This window comes from Vanrija albida, assembly GCF_041260175.1.
Source record: "Vanrija albida strain AlHP1 chromosome Unknown contig_6, whole genome shotgun sequence".
In the NCBI taxonomy this organism is placed as follows: Eukaryota; Fungi; Basidiomycota; class Tremellomycetes; order Trichosporonales; family Trichosporonaceae; genus Vanrija; species Vanrija albida.
This window is the reverse complement of record NW_027191425.1, coordinates 1-18,113: the sequence shown is the minus strand read 5'-3', so window position 1 is coordinate 18,113 and position 18,113 is coordinate 1. Positions and strand designations below refer to the sequence as shown.

Sequence of the window (18,113 nt, the reverse complement as noted above, 5' to 3'; positions counted from 1 at the left end):
GTCGGCGTCGTCGCCATGGCGCGCTACCTAATCCGCATGGTCAGCCTCTTCCCCGAGGTGTGCGATCTGCACCAAGTCAGCTTTGACATTGACAAGCTTCTCCGCAAGATGCCGGAGTGTAAGTGGACACGACGACCGCGTGCTGACGCGACAGTCCCATTCGTCGAGATGCTGCGCGTCACCCTTTCCCGCTCTCGTCGCCAGGGCATCCTCCCATACACGTCGCTCAGCCAGGCGAGCCCCGAGAACCCGCCGCCGCCGCTTCCGGAGAATGTTGTCCAGAACGGAGCGGAGCAGCAGCAGATGAACCTGGCAGCGATGCAGTTCCCGTGGGGCAACGGAGACCAGGTCGAGCAGCACGGACAACCCGGCGGCGTCAACGTGGTGCCCGAGGACATTCTTGGGATGACTGTGAGTCGGCAAGAGAACTCCCAACCGCTACGTCACTGACATACGCACAGGACCTTTCATCTTGGTTCCCGTTGGGTGGTGAGTGGGATTCGCGGCTGTCACTGGACCCTACTAACGCCGATTAGACGCCCAAGCTCCACTCGACCTCGACAGCATGTCCAAGATGGATGCTCAGTTGGAATCGTGGATCTCAGGTGCATGGTACCCAGGGGCGGGGCAGCCTTGAAGGCGAGAGTGAGATTCCATATAGATGCGCATGCACAAACACTCGCGTGTGCGCTGTCAATGACGTGCTTCAAAATGTAGTAATGGCCCGACGGGACCAACCATGTGTGACACGCCTCTGTTTATGGCACCCCGCCATCCGCGGCGGGCACAAGGCGGGGCCAGTGTAAACCCGTTCCTGGCTGAGTAGAGCACCGACGGCGATGTCTAAGTGGACCACAAAATCTCGGCGTTGCTGACTGGCATGGCCGATTCAACGATGGGCAGCACGTCTTCGGCAATGGCGCACAGCGCTGGGCTGGCAGAAAGTCGGCGTAGCAACGCCGAACAGCACTGTTTGCATTGGCCCCAGGCTCGATGTTAAAAGGCGACAAGGGCAGGCTGCATGGCCCGCCCACATCGACATCCATAACTACCACCCCCACCCCCACCGCCACCACCATGCCTACCGTTGCTCAGGGATCTTTGGCTCTTGTCACCGGCGCCTCGGGACACCTTGGCACCCACCTTGTCCAGACGCTCCTCGAGTCGGGCTTCCGCGTTCGCGCGACCGTGAGGTCGGAGGCGAAGGGCCAGTACCTGCAGTCCCTGTTCCCCAACAAGCCTCTGGAGCTTGCGATCGTCCCGGACATGTCCAAGGTGGGGGAGGTGTGCGTTAGCCGTCACTAACTAGCAGGACGGAGCTTATGACGCTGCCGTGGTTGGTGTGGACGGCGTCGTCCACAACGCGTCCCCGGTCACTGTCGACCACGCTGGAGACCCCCAGGACATCATCGGCCCTGCTGTTAAGGGTGTGACCGGGCTCCTCGCCTCGCTCAACAGCCACAACCCTACCGTCAAGCGCGTGGTCCAGATCTCGTCCATTGCTGCGGTTGGCATTCCTTTCAGCGGGCCTGTGACCGTGACCGAGGAGTGTAGGTCGCAGACACCGTCAGACCTTGCTGACGATACCAGCGTGGAATGACGCCGACGTCGAGACTTGTGAGAAGGAGGGAGCTGCCGCTCCGTCGTACGTCAAGTACCAGGGTAAGCACCTTTACCCGCTTGCGAGGCTGACTGTTGCCAGCTAGCAAGGTCGCGGCGGAGCGCGCCTTCTGGGCCTACTTCAAGGACGGCAAGAGTGCCTTTGACGGCGCCACCATTCTCCCCGCTCTTGTACGTCCCGAAGCACCGAGCTCCTACTCACTCCAGATCATGGGCCCCTTCCAGCAGTACACCACGGGTGGCGGTGACCTCGGTGGCTCCGCAGGCATGATCAAGGCCGTCCTGTCGACGGGTCTCCCTCCCACCAACAACGCCGAGTCGGTGTACAACCTTGTGGACCCCCGGGACAGTGAGTGGTAGCCGCATTTCATCGCTGACGCGCAGTCGCTCGCGGCGCTATCCTTGCCCTCACCAAGCAGCAGGCTGGGGGCAACCGCTACATTCTTTCCGCCGGCCCTCAGTGGGTCAACGACTATGCCAAGGTCGCCGCCGAGTACTTTGCCGACAAGTTCCCGCAGGCCAAGCCCAACAACGACCCCGCCTTTGGGCAGGACCTCGAGAGCAAGGCCGTTGTTCTCGACGGATCCAAGATCACGAGGGAGCTGGGCCTCAAGTACACCCCCAAGCTCGTGACCATCAAGGACACGGTGGCGGCTCTTGTGTGAGCTGGTCGGTGATGGAGTGATAGTCTATAGATTACGAGAATGAAGACGTTCACAACGGCGTCGTGGGTGACACGAGTTTGAATTCACTTTGTGACATCCACTAGTAGCTATTCCATACCACCTTCTCATCGGCGTCGAATGCACCCTCCACACGAGGCGTGGGAAGAGTGTCGTCCTTCCATCCGCGGGAGCGCTGCACCGCCTTTTCCCACCCGCGCACCCTCCATGCGCGATCAGCCTCATTGTTCTGAGGCGTGAATACAGTCTTGCCGGCGACGTTGACATTCTTGAGTGTCTCGGGCTTGGACAGGTCCCAGCCGAAGAGACCGAGCGCGACGGCCGAGCAAACAGCTGACCCGAGTGCAGTGGACTCGCGCATCACAGGGCGCTCGACCTCCATCCCGAGAATGTCGGCTTGGAGCTGCATGCCAATGTCTGGAGGGTCAGGGTTGATTCTTCTCGGTTAACGCACCAGAGTTGGTCATGCCGCCGTCCACACGAAGCACAGAAAGCTGCTTTCGCGAATCCTTGGCCATGGCCTCGAGGATGGCGCGGGTCTGGAAGCAGGTGGCCTCGATGGTCGCACGGCAGATGTGGGCCTTGTTGGTGTAGGCCGACATGCCGACGATCGTGCCTGCTGCGGTGTCGTCCCAGTAAGGGGCAAACAGGCCCGAAAATGCGGGGACAAAGTAGACGCCGCCAGTGTCTTTGACCGAGGCCGCGAGCTTGTCCACCTCGGGGGCGCTCTTGACAAGCTCGAGTTGGTCGCGCAGCCACTTGAGTGACGATCCAGCGACGGCGATGGATCCCTCGAGCGCGTAGATGGGCTTGGCATTGGGGCCGGCCTGGAAGCCGACGGTTGTGAGGAGGCCATAGTTGGACGGGACAACCTCCTCGCCCGTGTTGAAGAGCATGAAAGCGCCAGTGCCATACGTGTTCTTGGCCGAGCCGATCTCGATGCACTTGTTGCCGACGAGCGCGGCCTGCTGGTCACCGATCATGCCGGCAATCGGCAGACCCGCAAACGCGCCGCGGTGGATCTTTCCGTATACCTCGGCGTTCGAGACGATTTTCGGGAGGGCCGTGGCGTTGATCCCGAAGAATTCGAGGCAGTCCTTGTCCCACTGCGTCGTGTACAGGTTCATGAGCATTGTGCGGGATGCGTTTGTGACGTCGGTGAGGTGAACGCCGCCGTTGATGCCGCCCGTGAGGTTCCAGAGAACCCAGGTCTCGACGGTGCCGAAGAGGAGGTCGCCCGAGTCGTGGGCAGCCTTGACCTCTGGTACATTGTCGAGAAGCCACCGGAGCTTGGTACCAGAAAAGTACGTGGACAGCGGGAGGCTGAGTGTGAGCAGCGGCACATTGGTGCTGGACTAACCCAGTCTTGTCCTTGACGGCGTCAACGCCGAGGTCCGACTTGAACGCGAGCTGCTTGACGGTGACCGTGTTGCGGGTGTCGGGCCAGGCGATGGCTAGGGTCAGCGGGGACAGACAGCAAGACCCACCGTTGTAGAGGGGCTTTCCTGTGGACTTGGACCAAACGCAAGTCGTTTCGCGCTGGTTTGTGATGCCCAGCGCAGGAATCTGGTCCAGCTTGATGCCCTTGGACACGATCGTCGCGGCGACACCATCAAGGCAGGTGTACACCGTCCCGATCAAGTCTTCCAGACGCTGCTCATGCCACCCGGGATGAGGATAAATCTGGTCATACTCGACCTGGTGCGTAGCTACAGCATCGGCGGCCTCGTTGAAGACGATGGCGCGAGTGGACGTGGTGCCGATGTCTACGGAGAGGAGATACTGGGTCTTGGACATGGCGGGGGGGAGGGGGTCTCTGTCTGGCCTCCGGGGCAGTCCAAAAGTTATGTAGCCTCGGGTCATGGTCCGCCCTCGCAGTCATACCTCTCTGCCATGAAGGATGTCGCCGTTGCCTCTCCGGGATATTCAGCGACACTACGGCCGAGTCATCTCCTTCCAATGCTGTAGCCGCGGAGACGGCGCAAGGCCTCCGGCAGGCGTGGAGGGGCTAGCATCCACGCGGTTGACATTGAGGCACACCCCTCGTAAGACACTCGTGATGTCGTCATGTGAGCTCATGGCCTCGTCTTCTCTTCCGCAGCAGGATGGATACGTCTCGGTGGTGCAAGGACATGCCTACGGTCGTCCATGTCGACCACCATGTCCGCTTGGAACGGCTTTGACCCATGCGGTGTCAAGAGTCTTGGCCGCTTGGGCTGACACGAACTGGGGAATGTTAAACGACACGAGAACCGGCTGTTGTCAACTCGCCCCAGCCGGCGGCCGTCCTCTGCGAGACGATTCGAGCACGAGACACGTCCTGGATGAGTGAGAATGTCTCCAACCATGTGGGGCCCGGCTGCCGCCGGGAGGCAGGCCCTGGTACCTGCTTGGGATCCGCATGCGCATCGCCGCCAGGCTTCTGGACCGAAGCTTAGATCTACTTATCAGAGCGTCATCTGTCTACGTCTGCGCTAGCCGTGATGGAGCACGACTTGTCGCTCTGTAGCTCGAAGCGAGGATGTGCCTCATGCCGGGATTAACGTAAACCGGCAGGGTGTGGGGCCCGGTTTGTGCCACTGATATCGTGTGCCCCCTGGGTCCCCCCCGCTCAAGACCAGGAACGCGGTCGACGAAACCTATGGGAAACGACGTTGCCGCGGCATTCTGGGCGTTCATGTAAGCTGGGTATGGTCGCAGGCGGCCGCACGGCCGCTGCCGCATCCCTGACCCGTGTGCGCTAGTGAAGGCCAGCCTGGGTGTTTTGCGTTTGGCGTTTGATGTGGCAGACCATCCGGCGTCATGTCATTGACGCTCACTCCACTCTCAACGTCACCTCTTCTCATGCCGCAAGACTCGGACAAGTCGGCCAGAGCTCGTCCCCTCGGCGACGGGTTCGGTGATGCCTAGACCGAGCTAACACGGCTAAACGACAGTGAGGTTTGCAATGCGGGAGAGTCACTCGCATGTGGTCCACCGAGGCCGACGTGTTTGCGCTTGTGGTACCGACGACCTTGAGCTCGAAGAGGTGGTAACCACGCGTTCGAGCCGGCGGCAATGACGTGCTTGGGCTGATGGTACTGACGTCCTTGGCGCCGGTGGCACTTGGCGGACGCGGCGGCCATGGCAGACGACCAAGCGAGCAAGAGCATGCGCTGGCCGTGCGGAGCTCGAAGCGGATCGAACGTACCTCGCGCGGGAGTGTCTGCCCCAGCTTTCGTACTGCACCTCGTGGTCCACTGACTCACTAGCGACTCTCCCGATCTCTGTACTCGACAACCAGATCAGGGAGATGGCGGCGCATGTGGTCTCGACGGCATGGGTCCCGCTTTGCAGCGTTGGGGATTGGCGGTCTAGTGAGCAACGGCAACGTGTGCTTGGAGGGGGAGGAGGGGGCCCAGGCGGTCGAACGCTCTTGGTCTTCCCCCTCGAAGCTGCGCCTACTTAAACCGCGTAGGCATCTCGCCTATGGACGCCCCACTCGGTACCAGGTTGGACACAGCAGAAAGGCCATTGCCATGTCGACCGTCGTGCACGAGACGCTCCACGGCGAGATCCGTCCCGTCGATCCCGGCCATCACGGCGAACATCACCATGATCACCACGGACATCACAGCGGAGACTTGCTCGACGAACTCAACCACGAACATGGCCACGAGCATGAGCTCGTTGGTCCCGGTGCTCGCCAGCACGACCCCGTGCGCTATGTGCTCGTTACACAGGACATGCTGTCGCAGCTTAACCGCAGCCGTGAGAACGGCGAGCTGCCCATTGCTGACTGCTATCAGAGGTCGTCACTGGACACATGCCCCCGGGCCAAACCCCGGGGCAGTACCCACCCTCCTCTCTCGACTCGAGTATGGTTGTCAACGCCAAGGGAGAAGTCGTGCACGTCGAGAGGGCGGCAAGCTCGACCACGGTGGCTTCCGAACCTACGTACTTTCCAAACCCTCTTGCACATGTCCGGTTCATCTTTCGCGAGTACTTCGGAGAGTTTATCGGGACCATGATCCTCATCATCTTTGGCAACGGCGTCAACTGTCAGGTCGTCCTCAGTGACTTTACCCAGGGCAGCTACCTCTCCATCTCGTTTGGCTGGGGTATTGGCGTCATGTGAGTGGGGACGAGTGAGCTGTGCTGACGGCGACAGGTTTGGAATCCACGCCTGCGGTGGCATCTCTGGCGGTCACCTCAACCCCGCTGTAACACTGGCCATGGCCGTCTTCCGAGGGTTCCCTTGGCGCAAGGTACCCGGTTATGCCCTCGCGCAGATCCTCGGCGCGTGCCTCGGGTCCTGTCTCATCCAAGGCAACTACCACGCTCTGTTGAATAAGTTTGAGGGAGGTTACAACCGGCGGACGTATGGCCTTCCCACCTCCACTGCCACTCTCTTCTTCACCGACGCCCAGCCCTACATGTCGAATGTCGGGTCCTTCTTTTCAGAGTTCTTTGCCACCGCGGTGCTGCTCGGGATGATCCTCGCGGTTACCGATTCCAACAACAACCCGGCACCCGCGGGCCTGAACGGTGTCATCATCATGTTCCTCATTGTGGGCATTGGCGCCGCCCTCGGCACCGAGACCGCGTACTGCCTCAACCCCGCGCGCGACCTCGGCCCTCGTATCGCCTGTGCCATGTATGGCTATCCTTCCAGGATCTGGACGTACCGCCATTGCTACTGGATCTACGTCGCGATTATTGGTCCGCTGTCGGGTGGCCTCCTCGGATGCTTCTTCTACGACCTGTTCTGCTTCTCGGGCGAGGAGAGCCCTCTGAACTGGAAGTGGGGTAAGTTTGGCAAGCGCAAGACGGACGCGTCGCCTCGGTTGGATAGTGTGTGAGGGGGGTGGGAGGTAGGCGGTGTGAGCGGTGCGAGCGGTGTGAGCGGCAAGTCTTGTGTCGGTGCGGAAAGTAGTGAATACACGGATATGCAGCAAGGTTGCCGGTCATGTTCCGCTGGTGTTAGATGAATGCTGAAGTCGCCTGTTGAACGCCAAGACCGTTGAAATCAGTCCGTCAAACCCCGCATGCCGCTGTGATGGAGGCGATTCAGGGGCTGGTGGCACGCCGGTCTCGTGGCACTCCGCAAAGATACCCACATCCCGAGGCTCCTGAGCGGGCCAAGCCCGTATCTGGGGACCCACGGTGTCGCTCGCAGGCGTTCTTCCACAGTGGGGTAGATAGGGCAGTCGTCCTGGCGACGATAGCTGATAGGGTAGACTGTTATGCCAAGAAGCAGTGAAAACCGAGTCGGCCCGCCCAACCCCGCAGGTGCTGACACGTCGCGTATTGTGTGCCGGTCCACAGCGACAGCGAAGGCCTCCCCCAAGCACGGCATTGCCGATCGGCTCCGCACTCCAACTCTGCCGCGGCTGTCTCATGAGTACGGCCGGGCCGAAACAGCGATCGGCTTCGGTGCCCCTTGGAGATGCTTGCCGATTCCCCGGGATTGACGGCTGGGGCCAGTTGCGCCAAGGCTCTGGGGATTGCGGTGGCGGCGGCTGTATAAGAGGCGGTGGTTGCGACGCTGCGCTGTGGTCACTCGATCCCCACGACACGATGACTGACACTGAGAAGATGGCCGGCCACGCCGTTGAACACACCGCCGACTTTACGAACGCCGACGCTGCGAGCGTGGATGACGTCGCAGTGGCGAAGGGTGCGGTTGCTCACGAGGAGTACATCGTCGACCCGATCCTCGAGGCCAAGCTCGTCAGGAAGATTGACATCCGCATGCTTCCGATGCTCTGGGTCTGCTACATGTGAGTGGACGAGGGGGTGACGTCCACAGCATTGTGCTGACAGCTAGCCTCAACTACCTCGATCGGACGAACGTGGGCAACGCGTATCGTGAGCAGCGGAGTGTGGAGCGTCGCTGACCTTGTAGCCGGCGGCATGGGAGAGGACTTGCGCCTCACGTCGTCCGACTACTCCCTCGTCCTCTCGATCTTCTTTGTCGGCTACCTCCTGTGGGAAGTCCCCTCCAACATGATGCTGGCGCGGTCAACGCCGCGCGTATTCCTGCCGGCTATCATGTTTGTCTGGGGCGCGATGTGTTTCGGCGCCAAGGGCATCAACAGCCTAGGCGGAATGGTGGCTTTCCGGTTTGTTCTCGGCCTGGTTGAGGTGAGCGGCGAGCGGTCTATCGCACTTCGAATGCTGACCCCCAGGCTGGGTTCTTCCCGGGTGTCATGCTCCTCATGTCATGCTGGTACAAGCCCGCGGAGCTGTCCAAGCGCGTCGCCATCTTCTGGACGGCTGCGCTCACGGCAGGAGCGTTTGGCGGTATCCTTGCCGGGTTGGTCATCACGAGCCTCGAGGGGAAAGCTGGCACGCGCGGCTGGAAGTGGCTCTTCATTGTCGAGGGTGCGTCGCGGTGGAGGCGCAAGCTGACCCTAGGCCTCATCACGGTCTTCTTCGCCGCCATGGCCTTCTTCGTGCTTCCCAACTACCCTGCGACCACCAAGTGGCTCACCGATGAGGAGCGCGAGCTCGCAATCAGGCGTCTCCAGTCTGGCTCTAACACCGAGGAGGAGCACGTGTCCCACCTGCAGGCGTTCAAGGACGCGTGTCGCGACCCCAAAACCTGGGTTTTCGTCCTCACCTACAACTTTATCAACTGCGCCGGCACGATCTCGTACTTTTTCCCGACGCTGATGAAGACGTTGGGGTATTGTGAGTCCGTAGGTGGCGGGGAGCTGACGACCAGCGGGTCGGATGATCCAGTTCATGACCGTGCCGATCTACGCCGTGTCACTTGTTGTCGCCGTCGTCGGCGGCATCATCGCGGACAAGACGCGCCAGAAGGCCTTTGTGGTCCTCGGGGCGGCGACCATGTCCACTCTGTCGTTCATCATCATCACTACGGTCAAGCATTCCAACGTCCGCTACCCCTTCCTCTGCGTTGGCGCCGCGGGCATCTGGGTTTCTGTCCCGGTGTTCTTGTCTTGGGTCGTGACCGAGTTTGACGGCCGCGAGAAGCGTGCGGTTTCGATCGCCCTCGTGAACGGAATCGGCAATCTCTCCTCGGTGTACGGCGCGTTCCTCTGGGACAAGAAGTACTCGCCAGACTACATGCCGGGGTTTGCGACTACCACGGTGCTCTGTGGGTGTATTGTGATTGTCGTCGCGTTTGCGAAGTTTAAGTGGGGCGACAAGGGCGTGCAGAGGACGTCGTAGGTGGAGGGGAGGAGTGCAAGGAGGGGTGTCTGCGTCGCTCGGCTCTCACCGCCGCCGGCCTCCCCGGTGTTTTGGCTTGACTATGTAGCTTGCTCAACATGTATGCTTTGCATTCTCATGGCGGTAACGTTGATAGCGTCCTGTTGCTACGACTGACTTATGCCACGCGCCGCCCTCCGCCTACGTCGTGATCTGCGGACAGTGGTCCAGGTACTTGGGCCATGCCAGGTTGCCCCACCACTCGGGAAAGTACACCGGCGCGCTGTTGCCCGCGCCAAAGACGGCAAACGAGAGGATGAACAGGACGACGAGAGATCCGCCGTCGAACGCTGCGGTAACGAGGTACGAGTACTTTGAGAAGATCTTGGGCTTGTAGTTGCGAAGGTAGAACTGGGTGTAGAAGCCGACGATGAGACGGGACAGGAGGATGCAGCCCTGGGACACGCCGGCCAACGAGCCCGAGTACGACAGGAGCTGCGGGAAGTTGATGTCGTTGACGTGGATGGGGCCGATCTTCTTGACCCACTGGGGGTTAGTACGGGGGAGAAGGGAAACTCACGATGTAGACAAAGCGGTGGACGCAGACGGCGAGGAAGCCAAAGCCGATGGCCGCGGGCACCTGGATGTAGCGGCCTCCGGCAGCGTAGAGGTATTTGGCGAGTGCCCAAGTCGTGGCGTTGGCGTTGATGGCCTGGTAGTTGGCGCCGCTCCAAGTGCTCGAACCGTTCGAGTTGCTAAGCAGGTCGCCGTAGCGGTTGACGATGCTAACCATGACGACGTAGTTGATGAAGGCGCCAAAGACGGTGCCCCAGATCTGGGTCGCGAACATGACCCGGGGAGGGATCTTGACTGGGCGTCAGTGGGGGAGGATGGGACTGCTCACGGTATTCGCCCATCTTGAGCTCGGATGACAGACTCTCGGTCTGCTCGACGATGGCGTAGGACCAGGCGCCAAAGTACAGGTTGCCGATGGGACGGCCGGGGATGGCGAGGCCCGCGATCATCTTCATGACGATGCGGGTGGAGATGTCGTCGCCGAAGCGGGAGTAGAGGATGGTGTTCTGCGGTCAGGCGGATTGGGACGGGCGACTCACGAGCGGGGCGATGAGAGAGCCACAGGCCAGCGCGAGGACATAGCCCCAGATGGGCAAGCCCACGTCGCGCTTGGCAACCACGACGATGCCAAAGACGAACGAGATGACGATGAGGCTGACATACCAGTACCACTCCACCTCGTTGTACTTTTTCATGGCGTTGTGGTGGCGGTCTGGGAAGAAGCCCTTGCGCGCGTTCTTGATCGACTTGATGACGCCGCCGCTCCAGAAAAAGAGGGCGTGGGCGATGAGCGCGCCGAGCTGGCGTGGGAGTCAGCGCGGCTATGGGAGGGTGCATACCGCCGAGTTGACAATCATGAGCGAGTAGGCAAAGCTGCCGGAGAGGTACGGCAAACCGTAGTCGGCCAGTTTCGCCTCGTCGAGCTTGCCGTCGATGAACACGTTGGTCGGGACGTAGCGCCCGCCGTCCGCGCGACGCAGCGTGTTGCTCATGAACGGGAACGACTTGGCATCCCACCGGTTGGTGTAGTAGACGCCGATGTAGGCACAGTAGCAGATGATGAGGCCGATGAGGAAGTTGATCTGCATTTTGAGGGGGAGGGAGGTCGAGTAGCTGGGGGTGGCATGGTCAGCGATGTGCGCGAGTGCGTCAAGCCCTGCGGGCCCTGCGAAGGTGACGAACCTAGTGATGTATTGCCAGTCAAGCGATACACTGAAGAGGCCCAGGCCCTGGTTGTTGAGCGAGCCGCCGAAGATGTTGTTCAGGACCTTGCCGGTTTCGCCTTTTGCGTTCATCGCGGCGAGGCAGGGGATGGATATCGAGTTGAGCCACGGCATGAGGTAGGCCGGGAAGATTTGCCACACGGCCATGCCGCCGAAGCAGTACCAGAAGACACGCAGGGGCTTGGACGTCTTGATGCCGTCCCAGTGGAGTGCCTGGAGCGTTTTGACGACCTGGGGTGGGCGTGAGTGAGGGGGCACGGAGCTGGCTTACGGGAATGTTGGTCCAGTAGACCGCCTCGACGTCCCAGACGGTGACGGGGCGGAGGAGGCCTGTGAGGCCGTAGCCGAAGAGGCCGGTGGAAAGGATGGTGAGGATGACGGTGAGGGCGTCGGGATGGGAGTCGTAGAAGAGTTTCTGCACTGTGACGTCAGCGGGCGAGACTCGGGTCACGCACCAGTGAAGACATTGATTGAGGCGGTCGCGTTGGAGGCGGATGTCGCGCAGAGGGCAGCGATGGCGTGTTCCTTGAGGCCAAACTCGCGGGGGTTGAGGAGAAGGGCGAGCGAGAGCCACAGGGGCTTCTTTCCAGTGCCGCCCTGCTCGACCCATCGCTTGTGCAGCCGGTCTCCCCTCGGAAGCGCGTACGCCCAGAAGCGGCCGAGGAAGAAGATGATGAGGACGATGAAGGAGCCGGAGATGGTGACAGAGGTGGGTTTGAACTAGGGTGAGCGGAGCACGGGATCCGACTCACGCTGTAGATCTGGTTCATTGTGGCTTGGAATGCCGCGACGCCCGTGCCGAGGAACATGCTCCGGAAGGTGAGAGCCGGGTCGCCGTCGTCACGAACAGAGAGGAGAAAGTTGGCCGCGTCTTCGCCCGTAACGATTATCGCCTCGTGCGTCTCGTCGTCAACCACCTTGGGATCGTTGAGAATGGCAACGTTTTCGTAAGAGTCCTTGTCGGTTGGGTGGAGGCCCTCCTTGATCTTTGGCTCCTCCATCGGCTGGGCGATGGAGAGGGGCGGGACGCGGTCCTCGGCGGTGCGCGAGAGCTCCATGTTGGGTGGATTGGCAGTATCGTGAGGTCCCCAACGTCCTTATGAAGCGGCCGTCGAGATGCCGACCACACCACGCGTGATGATGTGCTGACGCCGTGCTGAAGCCGTGCTGAAGCCTCGCCATGATGTCGTCTGTCGCAGCCCTCGACATTTGGCAGTAGACGCGCAGTTGCCGTTGCATCGTTGGACTCGCCTGTCAGCGATATGACACGCGGTTGCTGCAGTCACTACGAGCGCCACCGCACGTCCCCTGTATTGCTCTTAATGATGCTGCATTGTGCGATTGTGGTGATACGCAGCATCGAGCGACGGATGGGCCGAGTTGATTGGCTTTGTGGCCGAAAAGGTGGAAACCTTGGATGACTCCCGAAAGATGACTGGTTCAGGGTGGCGTTCGCGTCATGTGTCGCGTCTTGCTCTGTGCCGCCGTCGCGGCTTGTTACTTGCAGCCGTATTGCACATGGAGGGGCCGTGTGTAACGGGTCGATGGCGAGCACGTGAGATTCCGGTGATGAAGCAACGGGCCAGCAAGGCGATTGACGCCCGACCCGACAGTACCGCTCGGCGCGGCGGCGCGGGGTGGACGAGATCCTGCCACCAGGCGTCATTTTCCGCATTGGCGGGACGAGACCCCGCCATACAACACGTCGTCCTACGACCAAAGTCGGCTCATCCAACTGCGCTGACTTGTTCTCTCGCCTACGGCGGCATGCGTCGAGCTCACGCTCGCGGGTGCGCATCCAGGTGTTGCTGCCTCGATCGGCTGAAAATGAGAGATATAGCGGTGCATGAATCGAGGAATGGGGTCACAGCTACTGAACGGCGGCACCGAAGGGCGCAACCGACGGCTACGTAGAGACGCCGGCGCGGTAGCGAGGGCGACCAGCTTTCTTCTTCTTCTTCCTCACCAGCGGCGTGGCGGCGGATGGCGTCGAAGGAGCGAGCGGCGTCGATGGAGCGAGCGGGGAGACGTCGACCCTGTCGAACAGCGGGTGGGGCATCTCATCATCGAACCCGAGGTCGCCCGTGTGGTCGAGAATGGCCGAGTGAGACGACCCCAACACCGAGGTGTCGGAGTAGGGCACAAGCTGCACCTGTGACGCCTGCGGCGGCGAGAAGCGGAGAAGATGCGCCCCCGCGTCTTCAGCGAGGGGGTGGGCAAGGCGCATGGTCGTGTCACCGTCGCCGTGGCTGTTTCCGTAGCCCTCGCCCATGCCGCCGCTGTCTCCGTAGCTTTTGTCCAGGCCGTCGATGTAGTCGTAGCCGGGCTCGTAGCCGTCGTCGGCGTGGCCGGGGTCGTAGGCTTCGGAGCCGTCGCCGTAACCGGGGTCGCAGCCGTCGGCGCCGCCACCGTGGCCGTCGTCGTCCTCGCCGTCGTCGTACTCAATGTGCCAACCGTCGCTGTCCCCGTCGACATCTTCCTCGTCGCAGCTCTTGCTCACCGCGTCGGGGCCGCGGGGCTCGTCCCAAATGACGGCGTCGATATCTAGGGGGGGCGAGGAGGACTGTGAGGGCTGGATGTGCCGAACTTGAGCTCCAAGGACGGGCGAGGAAGGTGGCACCAGCACGAATGGGGAGGGTAGGGCGTTGACGGCTGCCGGCGCGGCGAATGGATCGACGGGTGGGTTGGGGGAGAATGCGTCCACGACGGGGCCGGCTGCAGCGGGGTTGGCTGCAGCGGGGCCGGCTGACGCGGAGGCCTAGCAGGCCTCCTCTGCGAGCACAGCGTCAACCTCGCGGTCGATGGCGGCCTGGTCCACCGTGTAGGCGATTTTCCCTCGGCGTCCGCGGACCTTTCGCGGGCCTTGGAGCGATAGCTGCTCGAATAGAGCGTTGCACTCGGCCTCCTGCTCGGCAGTGGGGACCAGCTTGGGAACCTTGTACGGGCTCATGGTCAAGTTGAGTGAGTGGATGGAAAACCAACAATTCATCCGTTATAACGCTCCTGTACTCCTGTACAGCCCGCAAGGTGAGCTCGTCGATGACCGTGCGCCAACGCTCCAGACGATTGGACGACTTTGCGACTAGCGGAATGGTTTGCGCAAGGATGGACAGGGCGCTCGACTTGCTGCCGACCTGCGCCCGTATGGAGGTTTCGACCGTTGTGCCGCGGCTCATGAGTGGTCGACCAGGATGCGCAGCTCAAGGAAGGCGCGCCGCGCGTCGCCCTGGCTCCTCTGGGAGACGCCCTCGACGAGCGGCTCGAGGAGGGAGGGCGACCAGAGGCCAGATGGTCGACGAGGAGGGCGCTCTCGACAGGGTGAGGCGTGGCAGAGAGCGGCTCAGCACTCTGGCTGCCCGGGAGGGCGCTTCGCTCGCGGCGGGGGGATCCTGGGGGGGCGGCGTGAGTGGCCTGAGCGTCTTGCTTTGTGCCGCCGTCGCGTCTTGCTACATGAGCCGCATTGCACATGTCAGTACCGAGCATACAGCCAGCGCGCCGATGGTGAGCACGCGAGATACTGGCGTCACGACCAGAGCCTAAACCAACCCCAACACGATTGCTGTTGATGGCCCTGGTGCTGGTAACGGAGCGGCATACGGCAGGCACACGGCGTGGTGACTGACACCCGAGACTGTACTGATGTCGTCAGGTGTGCAACCGGGGGTCCGGGGGAGCAACACACGCCATCGCCCGCGCACCACAGGCCCGCGGGCCGTCTGTCGCGCCCACACGACGTGCGGCGCGTGCGCGCGTGCTGAACGGTGGTGCACAGTGGCGCACTCGTCATTGTCACTGGCGCACGGGCCGTGCCCCGATGGCACAACGAGCCACGCCGATCCACTGCGCACGCACCGCCCAGCTCGGCCTCGCCCCGCAATTCCCTGCAGCGTGCGTTCCCCGCCGTGCGTACACTTTACGCCGTTCGCCCCACTGCCACGGCAGTCGCGCAGTCGCGTATCGCCTATCGTGCCGCGGGGCGCGTGTCGCATGCCATGCCCCGCCAGCGACAATCACGCACAGGGCCGCGGACGCCCGCCCTCGTGCGACGTGCGACGTGCTCCTCGAGTTGCTCATGAGGGCTTTGTTGCCCAGTCGGCCGAGTAAGGGTGTGCTGTCCCAGTCCCCGTAAGGTTGACCCATATTGCTCCCCCCCCAGTCGCTTTCTCCTCACCATCCATGATGGACGTTGACAAGGATCCCAACGACGACATGCCGCCGGTCGACCCTAACCCTCTCAGTCAACCCCCGCTCCGACAGCAATCTCTCTACCGGTCAGAACGACTCCATGGACGTCGACACGTCACACGACGACTCGCCGCCCAACGCAGTTCGCCCTCGTAACGTCTCCCCGACCGCCTCCCACACGTACTGGGAGCACCCTTCCTCCAAGACTAGGGCCCGGCGATCGCAGGTCTACCAGAGGCTTTGCCAGAATGTTCAGGATGGGATACTCGAAACATCCGACCTGCCGGTCAAGGTCCCAATGATTCCTGTCTCGCAGATGCAAATCGACTTCTTGGAGACCATGGACCGTGGGCTGGCAGCCAGCGCCGGGAAGGACAACGAGGAACACCCCGAGCTCGAGACAAGTGCGTTTCCCGTCATGCTGGTCTGACGCCGCAGAGTGGAGGATGTATGAACTCCACGCGGCCAATGATGCCGTCGACTTGTACGAGTACCTGCTGGCAATGGGCAAGGAGAGCTTCAAGAAGAGGCGCCAGAACGGCCCCGGTGCTCTCAATGGTGCGTCACGAGCCAGACACAGGTTAACGTATGAGCAGTACCTGGTGAGACGGTCCGCAAAGCCGGTCACTCCACGCCAGGCGCCGCGTCGTCAACAGCACAAGGCCCGTCTTCTGGGGCCAAAACTTCCCCCGCGCCGGCACCTCAGCCCGTTGATCCACCCAGCACAATGAAGGACAGGTTGCGAAAGGGCCAGGCGCAGGGCACGCACGCGCTCCGCACGTTCAAGGACACCTGGCTGCTGCAAGACCCCGTGTTCAGCCAGCCCGACGCCCTGCGCAAGTACGAGCACGCCGCAGGGATGCGCGTTCAGTTTTGGGCCCACGACCCCGTGTCCCCGACGTCGTTTCCCCAATCCATGTACCAGTACGAGGACGTGCACCGCGTGCTGCCGCTCGGCGTCCCCGGGTCGGGGACCGAGGTGGGGGCCAACATCGAGTGGGAACAGCTTCCCACGAGGAGGACCACGGGGGACAAGAAGCGCGACGCCAACGGCTGGGTCCTTCTCGAGCCATTTCTCTGGCAGTGAGGGCACCGACGCAGTGGCGTAGCTAACGCCTGCAGCATCCCCGGCGTAGTCTGCAAGGCAGCCGCCGACAACAATTGGCCCACAATTCTGTGTGGGGCCACCATCCCCAAGGGGACCAGGAACGGAAAGCTGAAGCCATGTTTCTTTTGCAAGTATTCCGCGGGCAAGCGGCACTGCCCCGCTTCCGACGCGTACATCAGGTTTAGGAGTAGGTGCTTGTGGTGCTGCCTCGCTGACATCAGGTGAATCGACAGTCGAACCCGCGCTCTACTTCATCACTCCAGACAACGAGCTGAGTCGGGTGATCCTGCGCCCGGTTGCGCCGAGCAGCGGCAACTCACGCTCGACCGAGGGGCCCACCGAGAGGCACGAGGGCCCGTTGAGCAACACTCACGACTCGACTAGCAGCAGCGACAACCTGGGCTCGACAGACACGCGGAAGGACGCCGACCCAGCCAACACCGTCGCCCACGAGGGTGACACGCCGCTTGTCCATGCCTCCTCTGTCACTGCCGGCACCTGACTGCCCGCCCACCATGACGACGACATCGAAGTGCCGCACTAGTTTCCATCACTGACCGGTTTCGACATCGACTACAACTGCCCGTCGTTGCTCCCACCGCTCCAAGACCACGCGGTAAACGTGACGCGTTAGAGTCGCAGGCAGTAAGAAGCCACGGCGGTACATTTTGATTGCATGTATGAGGGTTATGCGCACTGTGTCGGGCTCGTCGGGGCGCTGCTTGACGGCCTTGAGCAAGCACACGGATGCAGCTGGCTGCACCCCAAGCAGCGTGGGCGAGTACGGCGAGTGCAGGCAGGCAACGTGGTCACGTTTGGGCTGTTGCATCCTCTCACCTCTTCACCACCGATCCTCTTGAGCTGTTCGCCACCGCTGCTCTTCGCCACAGCCCCCCCCCCCCCCCACACATCCCCGACCGCTGCACCTCGGCATCGGCCGCCCCGAGCTGCTCTCGACCGCGCACCTCGCCACCGGCCGCCCCAAGCAGCCCGCGACCGCTGCTCCTCGCCGCCGCCGCCCCGAGCTGCTCGTAACCGCTACCGCGACCCCCCGCTTGGCCACTGGCCCCCACAAGCTGCTCCCCATCCCTTCTCCTCACCGCAATGCCGAGCACCTCTCGCCGGGTGACCTCCCCGCCGCCCAGGGCCACCAACGCGTCCGTCGACCGCATCCTGAATTTTGACTGCATTGTGAGCATCAACAGCTGCGATAGGGCTGACACCGACAGGGCGGCGAGCTGCGCTACCTGACCAAGTGGCGGCGCAGCGGACATCACCTGTGCGAATGGGTCCGCAAGATGGACATGCACGCGGATGCCAAGGTTGAGCAGTGGTGGGCCTCGGTCTCGGTGCCCAAGCCGCTCAAAGTCGGCAACTCGTACGACGACCGCCCGCCCCTCGAGAACCACGAACTGCCGTACCAGCCCTCGATCGAGGAGCAAAAGGGCGACGGCCTCGACACGTCGCCCTGCTGGGAAGGCCTCGTGGAGAGTTAGGGGGTTAGGGGGTTAGGGGGTTAGGGGGTTAGGGGGTTAGGGGGTTAGGGGGTTAGGGAGCAAT

At 62.1% G+C, this 18,113-nt stretch overlaps 9 protein-coding genes across 9 annotated transcripts; 6 read left to right on the top strand and 3 right to left on the bottom strand.

Annotated features, from left to right (window-relative positions):
• Positions 1–15: 15 nt before the first annotated feature.
• On the top strand, positions 16–637 carry Q8F55_007356 (uncharacterized protein; the record flags this gene model as incomplete). The annotated part of the gene is made up of 4 exons (XM_069355793.1): positions 16–118; positions 155–411; positions 462–489; positions 537–637. The coding sequence occupies 4 exons, from the start codon at positions 16–18 to the stop codon at positions 635–637; spliced, it is 489 nt and encodes a 162-aa protein (XP_069205634.1).
• Positions 638–1,077: 440 nt separating this feature from the next.
• Q8F55_007355 (uncharacterized protein) lies at positions 1,078–2,285 on the top strand (the record flags this gene model as incomplete). The annotated part of the gene is made up of 6 exons (XM_069355792.1): positions 1,078–1,275; positions 1,313–1,550; positions 1,591–1,662; positions 1,703–1,791; positions 1,828–1,969; positions 2,005–2,285. The coding sequence occupies 6 exons, from the start codon at positions 1,078–1,080 to the stop codon at positions 2,283–2,285; spliced, it is 1,020 nt and encodes a 339-aa protein (XP_069205633.1).
• Positions 2,286–2,385: 100 nt separating this feature from the next.
• On the bottom strand, positions 2,386–4,100 carry GUT1_4 (Glycerol kinase; the record flags this gene model as incomplete). Its single annotated transcript, XM_069355791.1, has 4 exons — positions 2,386–2,720; positions 2,758–3,626; positions 3,664–3,757; positions 3,791–4,100. The coding sequence occupies 4 exons, from the start codon at positions 4,098–4,100 to the stop codon at positions 2,386–2,388; spliced, it is 1,608 nt and encodes a 535-aa protein (XP_069205632.1).
• A 1,721-nt stretch (positions 4,101–5,821) lies between these two features.
• On the top strand, positions 5,822–7,144 carry Q8F55_007353 (uncharacterized protein; the record flags this gene model as incomplete). Its single annotated transcript, XM_069355790.1, has 3 exons — positions 5,822–6,053; positions 6,092–6,416; positions 6,454–7,144. 3 exons carry the CDS (start codon positions 5,822–5,824, stop codon positions 7,142–7,144), a joined length of 1,248 nt encoding a protein of 415 aa, XP_069205631.1.
• Positions 7,145–7,862: 718 nt separating this feature from the next.
• On the top strand, positions 7,863–9,482 carry Q8F55_007352 (uncharacterized protein; the record flags this gene model as incomplete). Its single annotated transcript, XM_069355789.1, has 6 exons — positions 7,863–8,065; positions 8,113–8,153; positions 8,191–8,429; positions 8,474–8,669; positions 8,703–8,978; positions 9,013–9,482. 6 exons carry the CDS (start codon positions 7,863–7,865, stop codon positions 9,480–9,482), a joined length of 1,425 nt encoding a protein of 474 aa, XP_069205630.1.
• A 180-nt stretch (positions 9,483–9,662) lies between these two features.
• On the bottom strand, positions 9,663–12,318 carry Q8F55_007351 (uncharacterized protein; the record flags this gene model as incomplete). Its single annotated transcript, XM_069355788.1, has 9 exons — positions 9,663–10,007; positions 10,042–10,331; positions 10,366–10,543; positions 10,577–10,837; positions 10,877–11,150; positions 11,220–11,491; positions 11,532–11,680; positions 11,716–11,872; positions 12,013–12,318. The coding sequence occupies 9 exons, from the start codon at positions 12,316–12,318 to the stop codon at positions 9,663–9,665; spliced, it is 2,232 nt and encodes a 743-aa protein (XP_069205629.1).
• An 848-nt stretch (positions 12,319–13,166) lies between these two features.
• Q8F55_007350 (uncharacterized protein) lies at positions 13,167–14,210 on the bottom strand (the record flags this gene model as incomplete). The annotated part of the gene is made up of 2 exons (XM_069355787.1): positions 13,167–13,823; positions 14,043–14,210. The coding sequence occupies 2 exons, from the start codon at positions 14,208–14,210 to the stop codon at positions 13,167–13,169; spliced, it is 825 nt and encodes a 274-aa protein (XP_069205628.1).
• A 1,335-nt stretch (positions 14,211–15,545) lies between these two features.
• Positions 15,546–17,055, top strand: Q8F55_007349 (uncharacterized protein; the record flags this gene model as incomplete). The annotated part of the gene is made up of 5 exons (XM_069355786.1): positions 15,546–15,849; positions 15,884–16,003; positions 16,042–16,528; positions 16,568–16,740; positions 16,775–17,055. The coding sequence occupies 5 exons, from the start codon at positions 15,546–15,548 to the stop codon at positions 17,053–17,055; spliced, it is 1,365 nt and encodes a 454-aa protein (XP_069205627.1).
• A 602-nt stretch (positions 17,056–17,657) lies between these two features.
• On the top strand, positions 17,658–18,049 carry Q8F55_007348 (uncharacterized protein; the record flags this gene model as incomplete). Its single annotated transcript, XM_069355785.1, has 2 exons — positions 17,658–17,744; positions 17,783–18,049. The coding sequence occupies 2 exons, from the start codon at positions 17,658–17,660 to the stop codon at positions 18,047–18,049; spliced, it is 354 nt and encodes a 117-aa protein (XP_069205626.1).
• Positions 18,050–18,113: the final 64 nt, after the last annotated feature.